At 36.5% G+C, this 21,071-nt stretch overlaps 1 protein-coding gene across 11 annotated transcripts; it reads right to left on the bottom strand.

Annotated features, from left to right (window-relative positions):
• Window positions 1-354: 354 nt before the first annotated feature.
• LOC311446068 (E1A-binding protein p400-like) lies at window positions 355-20,136 on the bottom strand. 11 transcript variants are annotated; one of them, XM_084538811.1, is made up of 17 exons: window positions 11,201-11,326; window positions 9,377-9,672; window positions 8,568-8,770; window positions 8,268-8,440; window positions 7,081-7,277; window positions 6,667-6,778; window positions 6,278-6,430; window positions 5,434-5,517; window positions 4,912-5,040; window positions 4,433-4,477; window positions 4,172-4,325; window positions 3,424-3,659; window positions 3,088-3,258; window positions 2,487-2,623; window positions 1,922-1,997; window positions 1,299-1,412; window positions 355-779 (listed from the first exon to the last, which is right to left on the bottom strand). In XM_084538811.1, the coding sequence occupies exons 2-17, from the start codon at window positions 9,625-9,627 to the stop codon at window positions 651-653; spliced, it is 2,364 nt and encodes a 787-aa protein (XP_084394937.1). In that variant the 5' UTR covers window positions 9,628-9,672; window positions 11,201-11,326; the 3' UTR covers window positions 355-650. The 11 variants fall into 11 exon arrangements, 3 of the variants coding, with proteins under 3 accessions (XP_084394937.1, XP_084394936.1, XP_084394938.1); XM_084538810.1 differs by lacking the exon at window positions 11,201-11,326 and adding an exon at window positions 10,523-10,659; XR_014698741.1 differs by lacking the exons at window positions 1,922-1,997; window positions 11,201-11,326 and adding an exon at window positions 10,523-10,659.
• Window positions 20,137-21,071: the final 935 nt, after the last annotated feature.

The following is a 21,071-nucleotide window of genomic DNA, read 5'->3' as shown; positions in this document are numbered from 1 at the left end:
GGATGCCGTTGGCCTTCTTGGCCACCTGAGCACACTGCTGGCTCATATTCAGCCGACTGTCCACCATCACTCCCAGGTCCTTCTCTGCCTGGCAGCTCTCCAACCACTCATCTCCCAGCCTGTAGCTCTGCTTGGGGTTGTTGCGCCCCAGGTGCAGGACCCGGCACTTGGCCTTGTTAAACTTCATGCAGTTGACCTCAGCCCATCGGTGCAGCCTATCCAGATCCTCCTGCAGAGCCTTCCTGCCCTCAAGCAGATCGACACACGCGCATAGCTTGGTGTCATCTGCAAACTTACTGAGGGTGCACTCAATGCCCTCGTCCAGATCATCGATGAAGAAAATCGAAAATCTGAAAAGTTGCAGAAAATGTAATTTTAAATACCATCATATTTGTGCATATTTAAAACAAACTACACTTAAGAAATACAGCATCTGGGGATATACTGTTTTCTGAAGAGTAAAGGACTTAATGATAGACTGTTCTCCCATCATTTTCATTTATTGCCGATTTAAAATGCTAAGGACCTGAGGACTTTATTTTCAATAGCAGACAGTAAAGTAAAAACTAAAAAGTAGAAGATTACCCAACATAAACTGAATCATCAAAAGTATCTGCATGTTTACAGTTGTCATCAGACAGAGTCACAACTCATGCTGTCGAGTGCTTCTGCTTGAAAAAACTGACAGGGAGCCACGGGTTCGGCTGTGCTGCAACAGCGGGTTCTGTGGACATCTGCTGCAACGTAGCTGTGGCTGGAGTGAGCATACTTCCTGAGGCCTGTAAGTATCATAAACCAAACTATTGTATTTTTTATGTTTACAAATGTTCCAAAGTGACCACAGAAGAGGATGCAAAGACTTCAGTCAAAAAAATTAGTCAATAGAATTAGTACCATCAGACATTTGTTCCACTCTGTGTATGGAATTCCCTTCTTCATAAGCATAAAATCCACTGTGGGATGAAACCCCAAACCTTGTATCTTTAAGAAGGAACTTGTCTATACTTGTTCTTCAAAGTGTTCTTTTATTCTTGAACAAGACTCTAATTTTAATTTACACTTAAGTCCATCTCCAATGACCTCAGCTCAGATAATACCAAATGCTCTCGTTACTCAGCATCCCAGTTCTCCAGATTTGTTGAGAGTCCCACAGGAAGCCTCACTGAACTCAAAACAGATGCCATAAGTGCACGTGAATTACAGAATCATTTAGCTGAGAAGAACATGTGTCTCTGCATGCAACTTCAGGAGTGAACTGAATTCACATACCACATGCCACTCATGGTTTTGTCTCTCACCTGTGCTCCCCACTGTGGTTGACTCTGAGTTTGCTCCACTGTTTGTCCCTCATCTTGCTTCTGAGGAGGCTGCCACTCCTGCAGCTGTGGAGCTAATAGACCTTCAAGCAATGCCTATGACAATAGAAGCAGGGGAAGGAGAGGAAGCTAACTCAATAATCCTCTTTAATTGTTTTAACTTTGTGTAGAGCATGGCTTGAGTAGAACATGGCTGTTACCGTGAAGTCATGTGAAGATTTATGCTGAAATGAATTCCTAATTATCTATATCAATAACTGTGACAGAAAATTCTGACCTGACAAAAAAAAAAAAAAAAGATATGTAACACAGTTGCCTGTTTCTGACATTGCTGAAGTACCAAAGTGTAAGAGAACAGATCTGGAACAGACAACTGATAGCTTTGTGGCACTGACAGAGGGGATTAGGCAGTCAAATCCCATATTGAACAATTTTCAGGCTTTCAAAAACCCTTATAATTTTTCCTACTTTCCAGCCTTTGCAATTGTTTTTATATTAAAAAAAAAAAAAAAAGTTATTAGAAACATTTGAAACTTAAAAGATTTTTTAAAATATATTGAAAAGAATAAACAGAATGGAATAAAACCTGTAAAAACCGAACAGACCTTTTGCATTGTCGTCATAGGCTCTGCAGAGCTGGAAACAACTTCAGACATAAATAGCTTGTCATAGTTGTCTACACTGAAAGTAAATAAAATAACTTACACTAACTGAATTTTGTGCAACTGTTTTAATATTCGTGACATTTTAAGACAAGGAATTTTAAAAGTCTGGAACAGAACTCTGACTAAGATTTGACAAAACTGGGGAATTGGGGATTACCAGGGAACTCCAGCCAGTTCTCTACCTAGAAATGTGATAGCTATATTGTTGGACCTAAGAACACAGTTAAGGAAAGCATGGGCTGACTCTCCTGGTATATCACACAAAGCAGTACTAGAAGCTTTTCTTTACATCAGCAAAATGCAGATTTGATCTTTGACACTAAATGCACTGCTTTAACTCAAGGCTGATTGTCATCACAGCATCTCTGACAAGAGAAATGCCACCGTGAAATACATTTATGCTTAAGATGAAACAAAACAAAAAAAAAAAATCACCAATCAAGCCACCAATGTGATTAAATGTTAAATCTGGGAAAAATATAATTGATGGTAGAAGTAAACTTACAGAAACCTATTTGAGAAACTTCTTTTTCTAGCAGTCATTGTCATCATCTCAAAATGATTCATATAGATTTGAGTACGCTCAGAATTCTTGTCTTTAGAATAGGCTTGTCTAGCACGAAGAGGATAACCATTTATGTTCTGGAACAAGTAGAAATTGAAGATGTAGGTACCAAAATAGTCACAAATGCTCTCCCTCAAAAAAACAGTTTACAATATTCATGACTGAAGACAATTCATATCCTATCTCTTAAATAAAAGGTAAAATAAATAGCTTCACTGTCTTCTTCTTTGTAATATACTGGAGTGGAAAGTGATACATTCAAGGTCATAGCATTCATACAGCAATGGGAAAACTAATATTTTTAAGTGTAAGGAAACTATAAAAAATACATCCTATAGCAGCCATACTGACAGAGAAGATATTTATTAGTATTTATTTGTATAAAAAATTAAATATAGCTATGATTCTGCCTATTAAACACTGGCATAGTCCACTAACAGCAATGAGGAATAAACAAACAAACAAAAAACAACAAAAAGCCAGCAACAGGTAGGTTACAGGTTTGCATCATAATGTAACGCAAACTTCAGTTGAAACTCACCTTTCCTTGTGCACCTACAAATGTTTTTATGTAATGATTTTGGCATTGTTCTGGGGAGCGATAAACATAATTACAAGAGTTAACAACATTGCTGACAAAGTCCCAGTTCACTGTCTGTGCTGGCGACAGGATAGCAAGGTTTAAAGGAAGTGCCAGCAACTGTTTCACCGCCTAGGGGAGAGAGAGAAAGTTAGTGTCATGCTTCAATTAAATGTTTTTCTTGAACATACAAATATGTATAAACACATGTTAATCAAGATCCACAGAAGCTGTAATAAGCTTCAAGATAACATTATTTTCTAAATCAGTGAAGTTCTATTCTGAAGACATTCTTACTTTTAACAGTGCCACATTTTCACTAATTAGCCATGCAGGACTATCTTGCCGAGTGCCAGCAGCTGACTTGATGTGAGCTGACAAAGGTCTTGCAAAATACATTTGCTGTTTTACCAAGAAGTGGGCCTTCTGAGCTTTGCTCTTTTGTCGTGTTTTCAATGTTCCTGGAGTCACTTGATCAAAAAGTGAAGGTGGAGGAATCCTCCTACCGCAATGCTTCTTTCTTTCACCTGAAGCTAATTGACAGGACAAAGTACAGTTTCCAGTAAGAAGGGAACTTCATGCAAAAAGATCGTGACAGAAATCTGACTGCTACAAATGATCTGACTAATCATAAGACTTTCACAATAATTTTCTGAATGCAAGTACCTTCAATCTATGGCCTACTAGTATTGTATGTAACTTGATCAATCATTTTTAAATAGCTTCTCACTTCAGTAAGGAAATAAGCTTAAAAAAAATAAATAACATTGAAAGGACACAGAGCACCATTGCTTTGCTCATGCTCATTTCATTCACCTGTATTTCTAATTTATAAGGACAATAACAAGTTTTCAAACCACAGTCCCTCTGCTCTCACTATATTCTACTGTTTTGTCTAAGCAATGTCAAGCTTAACAGAAATAACATACATGCATGCCTAAATTTTAAAATACAAATGTGAAGGTATTCTTGCAAAACGAGGTTTCATATCATTTCCCACAAAAATGTTACTGCACTTTCCAATGCAATTCCAAATCCAACTTACAAGGCAGATCTGTTCTCTGCCGCTTACGTGCCTTCCTGACAAACGGGGGTGGAAGCTTAGACTCTGGCATTGGGGTACTACTGTACATCAGACACATAACAGAATCAGTGTAAACATCATTGTGATTCTCGGGTACAACAGGGGGAGTCCAAATCTTAAAAACAAAATTAATAATAATAGTAAAAAAGAAATATCACAGTTTGCCATTAAAGTGTTTTTATGTAAGGTTTCCTTCAGATGAAACAGGAGTTGTTGACTTACAGGCATCATTTCTACTTGTCCATCTGGTCTTTCACAGACAAATTCCTGTATGAGAAAAAGAACGTTTGATACCCCAATGCATCATTCACCACAGAACCTAGCATTTATAAACATAAGCATGTTTGCAGTAACTATAATAAAAAAATGCATTAGAAAAAATAATTAAGAAATCTTAATTTTCAAAAGGCAACATATTTTGCTCAGTCTCCTCCTTGAGTTAATATCATCTTGATATGTAACAGCTGTTTTCACAGGACGACTGTGGATTGGTAGGTTGTCTTGGAATTGCAACCAACTACACTCTACAGAATTACTGCTGTCCACAGAGTGACAGCTTCACGTTCAAAAGAACAATATTTGTGCAGGGGTACAAGATGACTACAATAGGAATTTTACAGACATCCTTAAATACACAAAGTTCATAGTTGCAATATGCAAATTTTCTGAAAAGCTGGGACTTGCAGATCCCTTGGTGTTACCATGTTATAAGCATCCTGCCTGGTATAGGTTAGGAGTTCTTCTTTCACTGCCTGCTGAGTTTTTTCTTTTGCCTTTTTCAGCTCCTCGGCACGCTGGTATTCCCATTTTATGTTTGCAGTTTTTAACTCCTTTTGGGAAAAAAAAAATATACACTTTAAAATATTACAGCTTTTCACAATAAAAATGCTAACAGCTATGAATTGCCACAGATTTGAGCCTGGTAACTACATCATAAATTCACTTTCTATAGGCTAGTAGTGATGGCAAAGTTAGTTAAACTGCATTTTCACTCATGGGCAAGGGCTTATGCCATTAAAGAGAAAGTGAAATATGTCTACCTGTTAGTTAGGAATCAATGTGTTTTTAGAGCACAATCATTTAAAGCAAAATTTCAGTGCTCCTAAACAAAAACAAACAAACAAAAAAGGAAAGAAAATCTGGCAAATGTTGGGGGGTTCTAGTTTTATAAATTTATTTTTTGTTTTTATTAATTACTCCAGAAATTAAATATAGACCCTTACCTTGCTGACTTTCTTGCTTTTGTGATCGTTCATAGTATGAGACGATTCCAAGAAATTCAATGCATATTTTTCAATTGGTGTAAGCTATTCAGAAAAACATTTTGTCAAGCTGCTAGTTATTTAGCTTTAGAATTAGAAACACATATAAATAACCAGTGATTTAAAAGCAAACAAACAACTACAAGAAAAAAAAAAAGTATTTATTTCAGTTGCAAACACTGGCACTCTGATTAAGGTAGAAAAGAGACCCGAGGACCAAACTTTGGCATTCTGGTCCCTTGACATTCCACCAGGATCACTGAGAGTAGGCTCCAAATATTGCCCACCATTTTGCTAACTGAAAAAAAAAGAAAGAAACCCATCCAAGTTAGTCTGCAGACTCTTGACAGCTTGTTAATAAGCAAGCTGTTACTTGGGTTCTGCACTAGTAGCCAAAAAAAAAGGAAACAAATTGGAATCCAACAGAACTTAGCAAATGCTAAGAATAGTCATTTTGTGGATTAAAAGAAACCGACCCAAGGCCTCTAAGAAAAAGCACAAATATCCAGCAAAGCATAGGACTGTAAGACAAGCTTATATCACAAAATACAATTTAGTGAAATTAAAATCACAATCTTCAAGAGAACATTCAGAGACTTCAGTGTTTCTGTATGTGAACAGATCTGCTAACAAGCTCTGAGAACCTCCCAGGATTGTTTCAATATTTATGTTTGCAAAAAATAGTTTCATGTAAGTGAAGTGGAAATCAGTACTTTATGAAAGCCAAATGGAAACGGCTTGTTGCACAAGATAGTAAATACTGAATATCTCTAAAGATTTTTGTAATCCAGAGAAATCATCATACCTGATCCGCAAAGCTAGCCAGCTCTTCTAACTGCAAAGGAGCCATGGTATTTCTTGAATTATACAACTCTGTATCTATGTAATCTCTTATCTCAGATTGTGTCTCTTCTGTAAACTTTTTGGAATTCTCTTTTCCACACTCAGTACAAAGAACCTAATGAAACATGTATCATGCCACAAGATTTTTTAATCATCTTAAAACTCAGTTTTAAAACAAGTCAGATTACTGACACATTTGAAACCTTTTGCTGCAGGAAATGTGATTTCATTTGATTAAAACAACAAAAATAGTTTTAAAATAGTTTAACATTCTGACTCTGATATAGTAAAGCACTTTTTTTTTTTTAACCTATTGTCAAAGAACCCTTCGTATTCTCAATATTTAAGTACCTGAGTTAAAAATCCTACTGAACAATCATCTCCCTGAGTAGCCACTTCTTGAATCAGATGTTTAATACCTTTTTTCAACAGCCTCTCTTCTACAGAATTACCACTTACAAGCCTGTAAAACAAAGAAATTTATTAAATACTGTTCCCTAGAACACAGTGAAACTTCCTGAAACTCAACTGTTGTATTTCTAGGGTTCCTCAGCTACCACAGTGAGCAACAACGCCAGTTGAGAGATCACCAGGTATTTCTGTAGAAAACTTTATATTCATTTTTAGTTTCACAGAGAGACCAGATTATTATAGACTACAACGTTAACCTCAGACAAAAATCCTGGTTTCCCCTAGAAACATCATCGGTCTATTTTTCATTTTAAAGCACCTATTTCTCAGTTTAAAAGTGACATATAAAGTCACCTGTATATGTGAATATCTCTGCCTCTTGCAATTCTATCACACCACTCTTCAGCCTTTGTATCCGTCTGTTGATCTAAATCAATATCATAGAACACAACAGTGTCCACATCTATGTGGCTGACACCTGTAGAAGGAGTGCGGGAAGAAACAATAGCACAGAAGAATCTCTTGTCTTGGTTGAAGCTTTTTATGGATTCCTAAAATGCGGAGACAAACAACCTAATTACAAATTCACATTAATAAAGCATAAATCTCCGAACAAACTTTTTCAAAAAATGAGATCAGAAAAACTGCTTTCTGATTAATTCCTAAACATAACTTAAAATGTTGGCAAGCTTAAAATATCTTAGAGTCCACGTTACAAATTTACACAGTTCAAAATTAATTTATGTAGTATTAAAAATATCAATTTATGGTGCATTCAACCTGATAAAATCTACAGATCTATGACAGTAGTCATATTTTTGTGCCATGACTAAGCACACCTGACTGGCTTATTACATTCTGTGCATGCTTCATTTTTCTTGTCTATTGACTAAATTGAATCCCTTCCTCTGTGCTGACTTGTGTTGCTTTAAATCAAAGTACTCCTTTATGTTTTATAGTGCATCTGACAGAAAACATAATAAGGCAATCTGAAATCAAATTAATAACTTTTTTATATCACTAATGTTTGCTCAAACGGTAGGCCCCAAAGGATACTGAAAATCTTACTGGGGAGGGAAACGAGCACACTTTGAGTTTATCCTCAGGCAATGCCAGGGCACTCTACAGAAACAAAAGCCCCTGGAGTAAGGCTGAGGAAGTACCAACATAAAAACAGGAGTTAGGCTTGAAGTGTTGGTAATGTAGATACCTACAGACACAAAAAGTAAAAGCAATTATTCTAAACACTATTGTGAAATAAAACATCTGTATTTCAAGCACAAATTACTCATATATATATATATAGGACAACTTATGGCACATCTCTCAGAAACACCCTGGATGCTTCATCAAATAGTAATATGAGTGACGTATTTTGTACATAATTACATATTTTGTGCTACAGATACACATATATTTTGCACAAATAACTAATGAACTTAAGCAAATAAATTCTTTGAATATGTTAAATGACATTTAAGCATTTTTCCTCCCACTATGAGCATCTATTCACTATTAACTTGAGTAAGAGGTTTTCTTACCAGATAATGCCAACTGTGAGCATCAGTCTTATCAACTCTTATGTATGTGAGAAAATGGAAGTCTAAGAAAACCTCCAGTATATCAAGCATTGGAATCATCTGTGTCAAAATCAATACACGATGCCCTTTTCCTTTCAACTTCTGAAGCAAAATGGCTAGAGCTTCCATCTTGCCTGTTTATGAAATAAGAACTTGAAGGTTCTGCAGGCAGCATTTAGCAATTACAGAAACTGTATTTGCACAGTTGTAAAAAGGTGGTTTTGTGTGTGTGTATGTTGTTTTGTTTTTTTTTTTAAATACCTGAATCAAGTTGCACCAGTAGGGGGTCTGGAAACTGTATAAAATGAGGCCTTGCTATCTGCTGCACTGGATGGAAGAAGGGCAGTAGTTGTTCCTTCACATTAAACTTGAAGGCCTTCATTTCATGGATATATGAATAAGGAGGATTTGCTACATGCAAAGATGGAGGAGCAACAACTACAGCTGGCAACACACAGAGGCCTCTAAAAAAGAAAAGCAAACTATAATACATTAATTTTTTAACATTTTAACTTCTTAAAAACAATAAGAATGCAGATGTCTCCGTGGAAGCATAAAGGACTTGGCTAAAGGTAGTTGAAAGTAAATCAGTAGATGGAAGTTTTATATTAAGACCAGGTAAACATAAAAACACTCAAGATCAGAAGACATACAGAAATTACCACTATCCCTACAGTTACCAAGACAAGCCTCCCTCTAACTTATTACTCCCATATTTTTGGCAATAATTCATAACAAAAACAAACAAACAAAACAAAACAACAAAAAACAAGATATGTCATGCTTGAAAATAGAGAATTGCTATATAACTGCAAACAATTGCCATGGAACTAGTAAGAGCTTTAAAATTTTAGGATGATCTGAAATTATAGATTAGGGATGCAAAGTTGATTCACCATGAATGAATTTAGCCTGCAGTAAGAATAAAACAAGGCAACACACTTCTCTTTTTTGGATATTTATGTTAAACAAATAAACAAACTGTTAAATGCTATTTTGGATGGTGTTGGATGGTAGCATACACCCATTAAAATTTGTGCAAAGACTGCAAATGTATTTGTCTCAATTACCTAATAACAATATCCTTCAGGGCAATCTTTTGGTGCTTTAATGTCAGAATGAGTTCTTGCAGGGGATCCTTTAGAATCTCTGAAGTACTTGAATACGGAAAGCAATTTGCAAAGCCAGACCAGCCCCATTTGTTAATCCTGGCAGGATACTGCTGAGAATTTTTTCTTTCATTGATCCATGAACAAATTTCTAACAAGTCTCTGCCATACAAGGGCGTTCGGGAACAACGACGCTCATTCCCCAAATACATTTTGTCCAGGTGTTCCTTTAGTTGTCTTTTTTCTTCTGTGGTACCCTTTAAAAATAAAAAATAAATAAATATATATGTATTATTTTTTTTGGTGAACATATTTTGACCAAATGGAAGAAATCTGTACAGAAGAAAGATGAAAATAAGATAATTTAGTTAATGTGAGTGTTCTTTGAATTGAAATGAAAGGAGAAGCAAACATGAAGAAAAAAAAAATGATTTGAATAATATCTGTCCTTGCATCACAAACATTAAGTTTGGTATTTAATAGAAAATAAAACTGCTTTCCCACTCCATGCCTACCAGAAAAAATATAATGGCATTTCAAAACACCATTGAAGAGTCTGCTATGACAGGTAGAAGAGACTGCATACTTAAAATAAATAAATAAATAAATAAATAAATAAATAAATAAATAAATAAATAAATAAAGCTTCATCTATTTCAGTGAAGAGATAACCACACATGAATCTTGTATATGTTACATTGTGATCAGGTAAGTACTCTATCATATAAAGAGTTACCATAATACCTGAGTTGGACACCAGCGTGTAGATACCAATTTAGATTTGGTGCTTGAGTCATCCACTGTTATAATTAAATGAATTAATAAATTCATTTTTCCAGGAAAGCAGCAAGACAAGAAAAATATTTTAGTGAAGAAAAAAATTCATTTAATTTCACAGACATGACATTACAATATTAGGATATTCTAGCTTCCATGGTTTCCATTTCTGAATAATTCAAAAATGATTAAAAAGAAAAAAAAAAAAAACAGCTCAAGCTGATCAATGAGCTTCAATGAAGCTCCATACTCTTCTAGAAAGAAACAAACTTAAAGTCAAGGAAAAGATTTACTGTTTAAAAAATAAAAGTGTACTGCACAATGTCACACCTTGTTGCTTCAAAGACTGTCTACCAACAAGCAGACAGAATTGACTGTAAGACAAAGTAAAAGTTTTCCCTCTAAACTGTAATGTTACAGGTTTCTCTGGCTGATCAATTCTCTCTTGTGCTCCAGTAGTGGAAGCCATTGGGCCAAGTACTACCTTGCTGGCTGTTAAGACAAAAAGACAAAAAAGGTGCAAAGTTTAAAAATAATTTCCTCACTCTGAACTAGAAGCACGTTTTTGCACGTTTACCTTACACTTATTATGTGCCGTATTTCCAGCAAAGAGGAATTTTTCTCCAGACATGACTCCTGGGTTGCACTTAAATGCAAACAGACTAGGTATCTCTGTTCTTAAACTACATGTGAAATGTTCTTCTCTCAGTGAGGATAATTTCCTAGATGCTAACTGTTTGACTGGTATTTCAAATGTATATTTGTATGAATTGATAACGTACAAACCTTGTGAGGGCTTCAGGAGTCTGCACAGGTATATTTTATGCAAAGTTATTGGAGAAAACAACCACAGGATAAGAGATTTTTCTCCTTCACTGTTCATTTTTAGCAATGTAAAAAGCTCTTAGAACAGTACAACCTTATTTCTCCTCCAACTTTCAACAATATAAAAATATTTAATTACATGAGAAAGTCAGAAAGCAACGCTTTATAATATGTACTGCACACCTTTTGTATGTTGAAATTCTGAAAACATGGCAAGAGGTTGTTGTCTTTTTATTTCCTCATGGTGGTCTGCCATAACCATTGCTGTGTCCACTGTCTGCTGCAATTGAGACCTTGTGAAGACTCGAGTCCTGCCTTCGGGTTTTTGTCCATACTGCACTGGTGTAAATAACCTAAAAATTAACAAATCCATCTTACTACACATATAAAAATCATACCTGAGGAAGTTGTTAGTCTCTTCATCCTAATACACAAATTAAGTTAAAAAACAAATTGTTGGTTTTAATCAGTAATGTCACCTAGAAGAGCTGCAGAGTGTGCAGCTGGAGAGACTTTGTGGACTCTTGTGGACTTAGAGCATGCAAAGGAAACACAATATACTATTAAATGTAAGGTGTGCTGAATGCTCTGAGGCTCCAGCCATCTCTGAAAGATTATGTGAAGGAATACAAGCGTCACAGATCTCCCAAATACCTTTATCATCTTTGGAGTTTGGAAACAGCAAAAAACCTCCCCAAAAGGTGCTAATAAAAGTCAAACTTCTTAACAAAGGAAAATCTTAATTGTGGCTGGATGCAATGTAAGGACAAAAAGCAGAAGATCTCTACTTCCATGCATCTTGAATGTCTACAGATTATTCATAGAGTTTTCATGGTTTTAAAAACACACTGAAATTTTAACAGCTGACTTCCCAGTAATTGTTTCATATACACAACTTCAGGGAAACTAGAGATGTCTAAACAGCAAAAGAATGAGATCTGTTTCTGTTTGACTTTTTAAAAAAATCTCTCCCAACTCTTAGATTTCATTAACTGACAAAGCTTCCTTCTGGCCTAACAGAACTAGTGCAGGATGTTCTCCTTGTCACCTGCTGCAGCCATGTGTTACACAAGCTGTCTTGGAGCTAATATAATTCTGCTGTAGAGTAAGTCAGAGCAATGTTTAGGTAAACACTCTACAATACATTAATCTGATAAAAGCAGAGTATGGTTACTGAAGTCCAAGACTGAAAAATGACTCTCCCAATTGATTTTCCGAAAGTAGGTTCAATAGAATAAACGAAAGGTCAAAATTCATCAGCAAGCCTCTTTTCCACCCATAGAAAGAAAAAGAAAAAAGAAAAAAAAATATTTAAGTGCATTGCAAGTGCATCTTAGTGTTAAAATGAATTAGGAGGAGAAGATTTAATTATTATGCTTAGGAAACTCTCTACAGCAGAAACAATTAAAATGTTCAACCGACTTGAAGTCTGTTGTGCTTCTGAGTTTGGCAAGAAGGATCACAAGCAAGCCTTCATAACTGAGAGAAACTATCCAGTGGTAAAAGGTAGTTTGCTTTCCCCCAGAAGACTCGTATAGAGTCCTATCAGCAATCAGTTTGGAAACAAAATAGCAAGACAAACAAACACATCTGAATGTACCCTCTCAGCACTCACAAATATTATTCATTTTCACCCAGTACTTAAAAATCACTAGAACACTGCATACCTATTCGGTTTGAGTTTCACTGGCTCGAGTCTGGGTGATGAAGGAGAACAGTAGATCTCTTCAATAAGCTTCCTAGTTACTTTCAGTTTTGGCAGCATTTGTGCTTCATAGCGAGTCATTTTGTCTTCCATCCCAGTCACATCAAAGAGAGACAGGTCTGTGTGCTTAACAAAAACAAAATAAAGAAATATTCTACTACTATTCAAGTGCAGCTATAAAAAGTAGTAATAATATTCCACATTATCCGATGATTAAAAAGCTCACAGTTGAAGCCAGAAGTAAATGAAAACTGAGAAGAGTCAAGTATCACGTGATTTTGCAGAGAGCAGCTGCAGTTACTTTAAAAGGTTTCAGCAACCTCTACCATGAAAATAGCGTATTATGCTCATGTTACTGAGAGTCAACAACAGGACAGCACACTCAGATTACAAGCTCTGCAGTTAATCCAATGCTTGTAATCAAAACATTTGTCTTCGTAGAACTGAGATTTCAGTCTCATCCATTCCTACCTTGATACATTAACCCTACTTCCTCCACAAGCCTCTGACACCCTCCTCCCACCCCAAGATAGTTTTCCAACAGGCTCAATTAAATAACTATTCGAATTTCCCAGGAAAAAAAAAAAAAAAAGGATGAAATCTCTTGCGATGTAACTTCAACTGACTATGCTTATAACCAAACTGTGGAATGAGACAGCTTCTCATCTTTAGAACTTAATTATGCCCTTGCTGCTCCTGAGGACAGGACAAGAATGGCACTTTTTCCTCGATTCCAAGATCCAATATTTTAGATTAACTGGAAACTTTAAGCAAAATCAGAAAATGGAAAACATTGCAAAATAGTCTGACCTTCTGTGATAAGGACAGCAAGTACCCAGTTTACCTACTAAATTCAGTACTGCCATGAAGTCAGCAGGTACTATTTATAATCATTGTGGTTGCTTCTAAGAATTAAAAGAATTAGCAATTCACAGATTTTGAAATTTATTGGAACCTGACTTGTAATATGTTGTACTCTTAAACCACCTGCTCTCCCAGTCAAATTAAATCAAACACAAGCGAGTTACTTCCCTACGTACCTTCCAAAGATCCCATTTTAATGCACTCAGCACTAGAGAAGCAGTTCTAAACTCCAGTGTCTCTAGCGCAAAGGAAGAGCTGGGAAGCCGGGGATTTATCAGATCAGGATGATTACACACCCGTAGGAGCTGCATCAGAATATGGAGAACACTGACAAAGTGCCCACTTCTGAGACATTCTTGAGTTCTGTTATTTAAAATGAAAATATAATTATGTTTTAAAAAGTGCTTTCTAGGAGCTTAGGTCTTTCTGCACATTTAAATTGTTTTTCTAAATAAACCTGACAAAACCAATTTATTGAACTTACTGTAGTATGACTTTAAAAATGCAGTCTTCTGTTCCTCCAGCTTCCCTCACATCCACACAAACTTTTAATAATTTATATAATACATTCTGATTTGAAAACTCACATTATTATAAACCTGCATTTCTTAAATACCCATTACTTCAAATGAAAGTGGCATGAAATAATATACAAATACATGTTGTCAATATTAAGGCCATGTTTTTTAATGCCCAAGTAAATACCACTTTAAATCATCAAATTCACTGTAAAATGTAAACAAGGCACATTAGGAAAGCAAAGTAAAATATAAACTAGGATATTCAGTTCCTAAACAAGTGCTAAATTTAAACAAAAGCTGTGGCACATGCTCAATTGCCTAAGTTATAAATACAGAATACTGTGTTTTGTCCCATAATCTGCAAATACTGTTCATTTATTCTCCTTTTCACCTTGTAAAAGGATTATATATATATATATTTAAAAAAAAAAAAAAAAAACACAGAAGGAAGAAATTACTGAATGCAATTGCCACTTAGTGTAGAACATGATTAGCCTGCACAGCACTATGATTATGCCACACATTTGAGTCTTTTGGTTTGCCCATGACTCACTTAAAAATAGTATGCCAACAGTTAAGCTCTCTTACTGTAACTGGAATGCTTCCTAACTTATCATTTCAATAATTGAGCAACTAAGAACAACTCAACAGATGTACCTGGGTTGAGACAGGATGTCTTTATACATTGACTTCTGTCGATTAGAAAGAGTACACATCAGCACATGCTCATATTTCCTCGCTAACTGCTTCTCAACATGAATTTTGGACCTCCGCAAAATAAATGACTGAACTACCTAAAAGAACACAAAACAATAATTTCTTAATTGTGTTCCCCCAGAGAAAGAGATACTAGAATTAAGACGCTATTCTCAAGGGAGACATACTCTCTGCAGTCTTATTGCCACTGTCTGGTAATGATCCTCATTCCCTTCTGCAGATGCTACCTTTGTAAAATCCAAATAGAATTTGGAAATCTCTGGGATCAGGAAACAGGCAATCGTCCACAGATCTTTTAGGGCAGTAGGCAGAAGTGTATCCATCAAGAGTAAACGGTGATTACTATAAACAATTAAGATAACAAATCACAGCAAGAAGATTAAAAGTTAAGTGCTGAAGCTATTTCAGGAATTATCTAAGACAAAATCAAAAGGAAAATTTATAATGAATACTCCAGACCTATGGAGACTGAAAACTGCATCCCAGTGCTTTTCTGTCAGATTATTACCATTTTGCCTCTCGTCTAAAACTAGGTACCTCCATTGTACTTTCATGAATGCCTCATAGTCTTCAAAGACTTGCTTGCAGGAGGTAACACACACATTAAAATTGTTGGGGTCAATCCATTCCTGCAACATAAAAACACAAACATCCTAAAGGGATATATTTTTTGACAGATTTCAGAGCAAAAAGAGGGCTAGAAGTTGTATGTTGTAATAGCCTCATTGGAGGAATCCAAGAAGTTCCTTGCAACTATGGAAGTCAGAAAAAATAAAAATAAGAGGGAAAAAAAAAAGAAAAACAGGAAGAAACATATTTTGCAAATAAGTGTAATGGAATCTTGAAGCCTGGAAACAAATACATGGTTGCTAAACTACAAAACACACACCAGACTTCCTGTTGCTTCTTCTGGATTATACATCAGTTTCTCAACCAAAAAAATAAAGATACACTCAATACAATTTCTTAATAAGCTTCTGCAAATACTAAGGTGAGGTAAAAGTCATAGAAACAAAGATGGAAGAGATTAGTCATTAGTCAAAAACATCTGTACAAGGAACATCGTGCCAATAAATAAATATGCACTAAAAAGGCTAGCCACTGCTGGTCATCAGAACAAGCTTTATTGGTAAATACCACACTCTGCTTTTTAGCCAGCATTCATGAGATGAGAAGGTATCTTCATTCTTCTTGTGCTTTCTGTATGTTACGTAACAATAGAGAAAAGGAGGAGATTGTAAGATCACTATGATCAAGTTTTTAACCACAATGGTTTAAGTGCGACTCAGCCTGATACTTCCTTTCAGTGTAATGCTTACCTTACTCAGAATGTGTGTAGATGAAACTATGTTTCATAATACCTGTCTAGTTTTTAGAAGTTCTCCTGGATCCCCAATGTACAGAAGAATTCTCAAAGCAGGACACCAGCATTTCAGTTCAGTCACCCACTTCAGTACATTAAAGTTTTGTGAAATAACAAGAATAGGACCCCAGTTACCTACAGAGATAACAAGTACAACATAACTGGAAGTGACTACACATCACTTCACAGCTTACATAAAAGGCAACTGTGTACATACAAACAACATGCACTAAAACTCGATGGCAGGAGTTGTCTCTCCTTTTGTATACAAAGCATTTCAGATGCATTTCATTAAATTATACATATTAAAAGCATTATTTTTTCCTTACTGAAAATACATTCACTAATGAACTTTTAAAATAGTTATTTCATACCTTCATTACATGCCAGGTGGGCAAAAAAAGCTACAACTTGCACTGTTTTACCAAGTCCAGCTTCATCAGCCAGAATGCCGTTGAGATTCATCTTATAGAGCTTTGCCAACCACTCTAGTCCAGTCTTCTGATACTCTCTAAGAGTGCCATGTAACAAAGATGGAGTAATGCTTTTTACTGCTGTTGTGATTTGAGCACTGCCTTTGGGTAACAACGCTTCTGCAACAGCAGCCATGTCTGCTAAATCTCCCATATGTGTTTTTGGGGTGGGCATGAGTAGGTCTGTAAGCACCACATCTTCCTGAAGGCTCTCTTTCTTGATCATAGAGTCTCTTATTTCTGCACGAAGTAATCAAGTTAATGGTGCAGCCACATCTGAACTGAGCAATCCATTAAAAGGTTTGACAGCATTTACAGCTAAGCCAGAGTCTAAAGAATATAAGAAATCTACACTATAAGAATAACGTAAAAAACAGTTTAAGACAAATGATTACATAAACAAGGGCAACCTGCAGTGGGACACAGGTGCACATATGACAGTTTTAGTGAATTCAGTCTCACTCATGGCCCCAAGGGACCCTGATTGATACAAACAAGAACTCAGCAACAAAAAGCCTTTACAGTGCATTTACCAAAGCTTTAGTAACACACAGGAAGTCAGAGAACTAGAGAAAGGAGATATTTATAATTCAAAAACAAAATATTATTTTCTTAATATTTATTTTGGTAAGTTTATTTTGTTACTACTGGCACATCCCACAATATTATGCTAAAAAAAAAGCCTGAGGTCCTTATTACCTTTTCTTGAGGTGTTCTGGGAGTTGAATACTTTCCTTCTCCTCTCTTCTAGCTCTCCTTGTAATTTTAAATCTACCACCTAAAGTAGAGAGAGTGCAAGGGAAAAATAGCAGAAGGAAGTGACAAATATGAATGCACTTAGCTGTAAATACAGCTGAGAATTGTTTAACATTTCTTCAATGGTCAGACAGACATCCAGACATGGCTACAATGAAGAGCACTCCAAGAATAGCATGTACAAAACTGACCATGAATAGTAGTTATCCACATAACACTTCAGAGTTACCCAAAAATAACTTGCATTAAAACTTTTATGTTCACAGTGAGCCAAATGCACCAATGAGGTTGAGTAAAACACTCATGACATATAAGGCTTCATATTATTCATGCAATCGTAACACGAAGCTATCTTTACCAAGGTATAATAGTCACCAAGAGGACTGAACAAAGTTCAGTTGTAAAACTCTTGTTGTCATGATCCACTGGGTTTTTATTCAGAACTTATTTGGAGGGGGTGGAGGGGAGGTATTTACCTGCTTAATGGAGGACCAAAAACACTCAATTTCTCTAGCAGTAAAAGCAGCAATAGCCTTCAGCCGCTTCTCTTCTCTCTTTTTGCATGTTTCCTTATGAAGTGTCAGATCCTCATGGTAACGATACATGCTTATAATTAGCTGAACAAAGACATACAGTTATTTTAAGTTTTCACTGTATGTATTCTACCTAATAAACGTGTTTCTAAAGAAAGAAAAAAATACAATCCCTTTACAGATACTCCTTAAATTTGCCTCTCCACTGTTTGTGAAAACAAAATTCATACACCCTCAGTGACTAAGTCCTAACCATGAAAATGCTGCCTATTCTTCCTACCCCCAACTCCTTTTCTAGTAGGAAATATCAAATTCACATTACTCTCTTGGCACTTATCATCTTCCATCTTCTTTCTTGAACAAAATCTGCTGCCATCCACTGCATTTCTTCCAAAAGATAATCATGGTGTGATTTGAGTCGTGGGGCCTCTTGGAGTTTGGGCAGACGTTTCAGAGACCATAAACCTGCTTTCCTCAGTGTTGTTATTCGCTGCAGAATTTCATTTTCCTTCAAGTATGAACATCATTATTACTATTGCACAATACAAAAACATGACAGGCACTGTGAAAAGCGTTAAACAAATAACTAATACAAATGATTCTGCAGTCCTTGCAGATATTCTACACGGTCTGAAGTTGCACTTTATTAATATCTAATGAATAACCCATCTTTTGTAGATTTACATAAAGCTCTACGAGGAACTTTGCTATGGGGCAGTGTTACATTAAATCTATAGAGACGTCTGAGATGCACTGATACTCTCTCTCGAGAACTATTTTTTCCTCCTAAACTATAGTATTTCTAAACGTCATCAGGAGAGCAGAGTTGATAGAGTGAGAATTTTCATAAAACTGAAATGCTCTGCCAAATGGCAGATGGACAGAATTCCCTAAAAAGTTCACATACAATTTAGTTTATGGCATTTTTATTAACACATGTAAGCATTCCGCAGCTGCTGGTGAGTAAGCACAGGCAATACAAATTCTCATTGTGATCCTCCTTTAATCTAAATATGTTCCATAAAATGTTAAAATAATTGATTCTATTTAATTAAATCTCCTTCTAGGATATCATTAGAAATACAAATTCTACTTCCCCAGAGACTCTGCCTGATTCCTTCTCATTCCTTTTCTTTCTTCAAGAAAAATTACGTAGCATGTCTGAATCTCTAAAAGACACAGGAGAGATACTGCTAGCTACTGAGCATTCTAAATTTAAATGAACACAAAGTTTTATTGTAAAGTGAGATTTAAGCAATTATATAGTTCAGTTGGGCAATCTGAAACAAATTATTAGTGCTTTGTGAAGTCCTCTGTAAAAAATAGTAGAACTATTTGCTCCTTTCTCCCAGGCTCGAGCAATGCTGTCATCCACAAAGTCTCAATACACAGGAAAAGGAAAACACTGCCTCACCGTGAGAGAAGTTAGCGTGGTGCTCCCTCTTGCTGTAAATAAATACCAACGTACCTGCAACCTTGCACACACATCCTAAACTTACTCCACAACATGAAATTAATTTGATTCAACGAGAATCCATCAAAAGAATCTTTAAACTGAGAGTTGGATAGCCATCATCAATTGAAAAATAAATTAAAAAAAAAAAAAAAAAGTGTTTTATGGATGTAAAATTTCAAGAGAAAGCAGCAGCAGCAAAGTGCCAACAATTAATCTTGTCTAGACTTTCCAATAAGATGATGTTACCTTTTTCATTCTGAGGATGAAATTCCTCACTCAAAGAGAACTGTTTAATGATGCAGAACAGAGATCAGCAGCAATTTCAGTACATATAAAACAAGCATTAAAAGCCACACACAATATACTGTGCAAATCTGATACCCGTTGCTGTGGGGAAACTGGAGCTTGGGCCAGCTCATGGTTCTTATCATGACCTGCTGGTCATACCTGCTGAAGAAATGTCAGGTTCCTGCTGCGTGAAGCAGGTGAGGAGCTATGCAGGCTTGGTGAATTTGATTTGTTTTGCTCTCTGCTTCGCTCCTGGCTGATCTGTAGAGCCATGTGAGGAACAGGAAGCATTTCACCTGCAAAGGAACTTTTACAAATCACCATTTCAGTAATTTTAACAGCAGAACATTAGAAACAAAACGGAAAGAAGCAACAATGCACGCTGTTACATAGACGGTCAAATCGACCTCCCAGCACCCCACCAGACAACTACATACCTAAAAGCTGTGAAGATGCAAATGGATCAGCACACTGGTCTAGAACGTATTTATCACCTCTTTAAACTGACAACACAAAGATCTTTTAAAATAACATCCTACGGAGAGGTGATAATGATGCAACCAATCTCCATCCAAGTATCAAATGACCAGAAAGGAGAAACTTGGTGCAACAACATCAATTAAAGGAATGAACAAATTGGGCACAGAGGGTGCGGGCGTTAAGCCCAACGCATGGAAAATGAGACGTGCAGCACCGACAGTGCCAGGATCTCCTCCTGAGGGTTTTTAGGGCTTATAATAATTGGTATTAGATATAATCTTACAATTACAGAAATTCTCATTAAAGCAATTATCTTTAATTACAAAACTAAAACCTTATATTCGATAGAAAATACTTTACGATAAATCATTAACATATATATAAGACTTATCTGTGTTATTTTAAATGTTTTTTTTTTTTCTTTTTTTTCAAACCGTTACCCTATCAAAAGTAATTCTGAAAGAAAGTATTTAAAAATAGAGGCTGCTTCTGCACCTAGCGGCAAGAGCTGCCCGGCTGGGTGTAACGGGAAGCGATTTGAACATATTTTTTTTCTGGGAGGCAGGAGCGGTTGGTGCCGTGGGTACACGCGTAGTGCTTGTTGCACACAGTAACCAGACGGCCGGGGTGCTGGTATCTCGGTCCGTATGTGAGGGCTGCCTTGGAACTACAACGAAATCAGCCGCGGAAGAAGGAGGAGGAGGAGGAGGAGGAGGAGGAGGAGGAGGAGGAGGAGGCCGCCCAGCGCCACCGCCTCCCCTCAGCGAGCGGCCGCGCGCTCCCGCGGCCCCGGCAGGCACGCGCCGGCCGCCTCCTCGCCCGCGGGCACGCGCGGCGGCTCCCCCCTCAGGAGCTCCGCCCGGGGCCGTACCACCGCCGCCCCACAGGGGGGCAGCAC

Source organism: Aythya ferina, assembly GCF_964211825.1.
Source record: "Aythya ferina genome assembly, chromosome: 17".
Lineage (NCBI taxonomy): Eukaryota > Metazoa > Chordata > Aves > Anseriformes > Anatidae > Aythya > Aythya ferina.
This window is presented reverse-complemented; position numbering and strand designations above follow the sequence as displayed.

What these genes read in the sequence shown, in the direction of transcription:
- LOC311446068 (XM_084538811.1), bottom strand. Translation starts at nt 9,627, where the DNA reads ATGTATTTGGGGAATGAGCGTCGTTGTTCCCGAACGCCCTTGTATGGC. An exon ending in CTGAAGGATATTGTTATTAG is followed by an intron (nt 8,771 to 9,376) that starts GTAATTGAGACA and finishes TTTCTTTTTTAG; the next exon opens with AGGCCTCTGTGTGTTGCCAG. An exon ending in AAAATGTGGCACTGTTAAAA is followed by an intron (nt 3,259 to 3,423) that starts GTAAGAATGTCT and finishes TCTCTCCCCTAG; the next exon opens with GCGGTGAAACAGTTGCTGGC.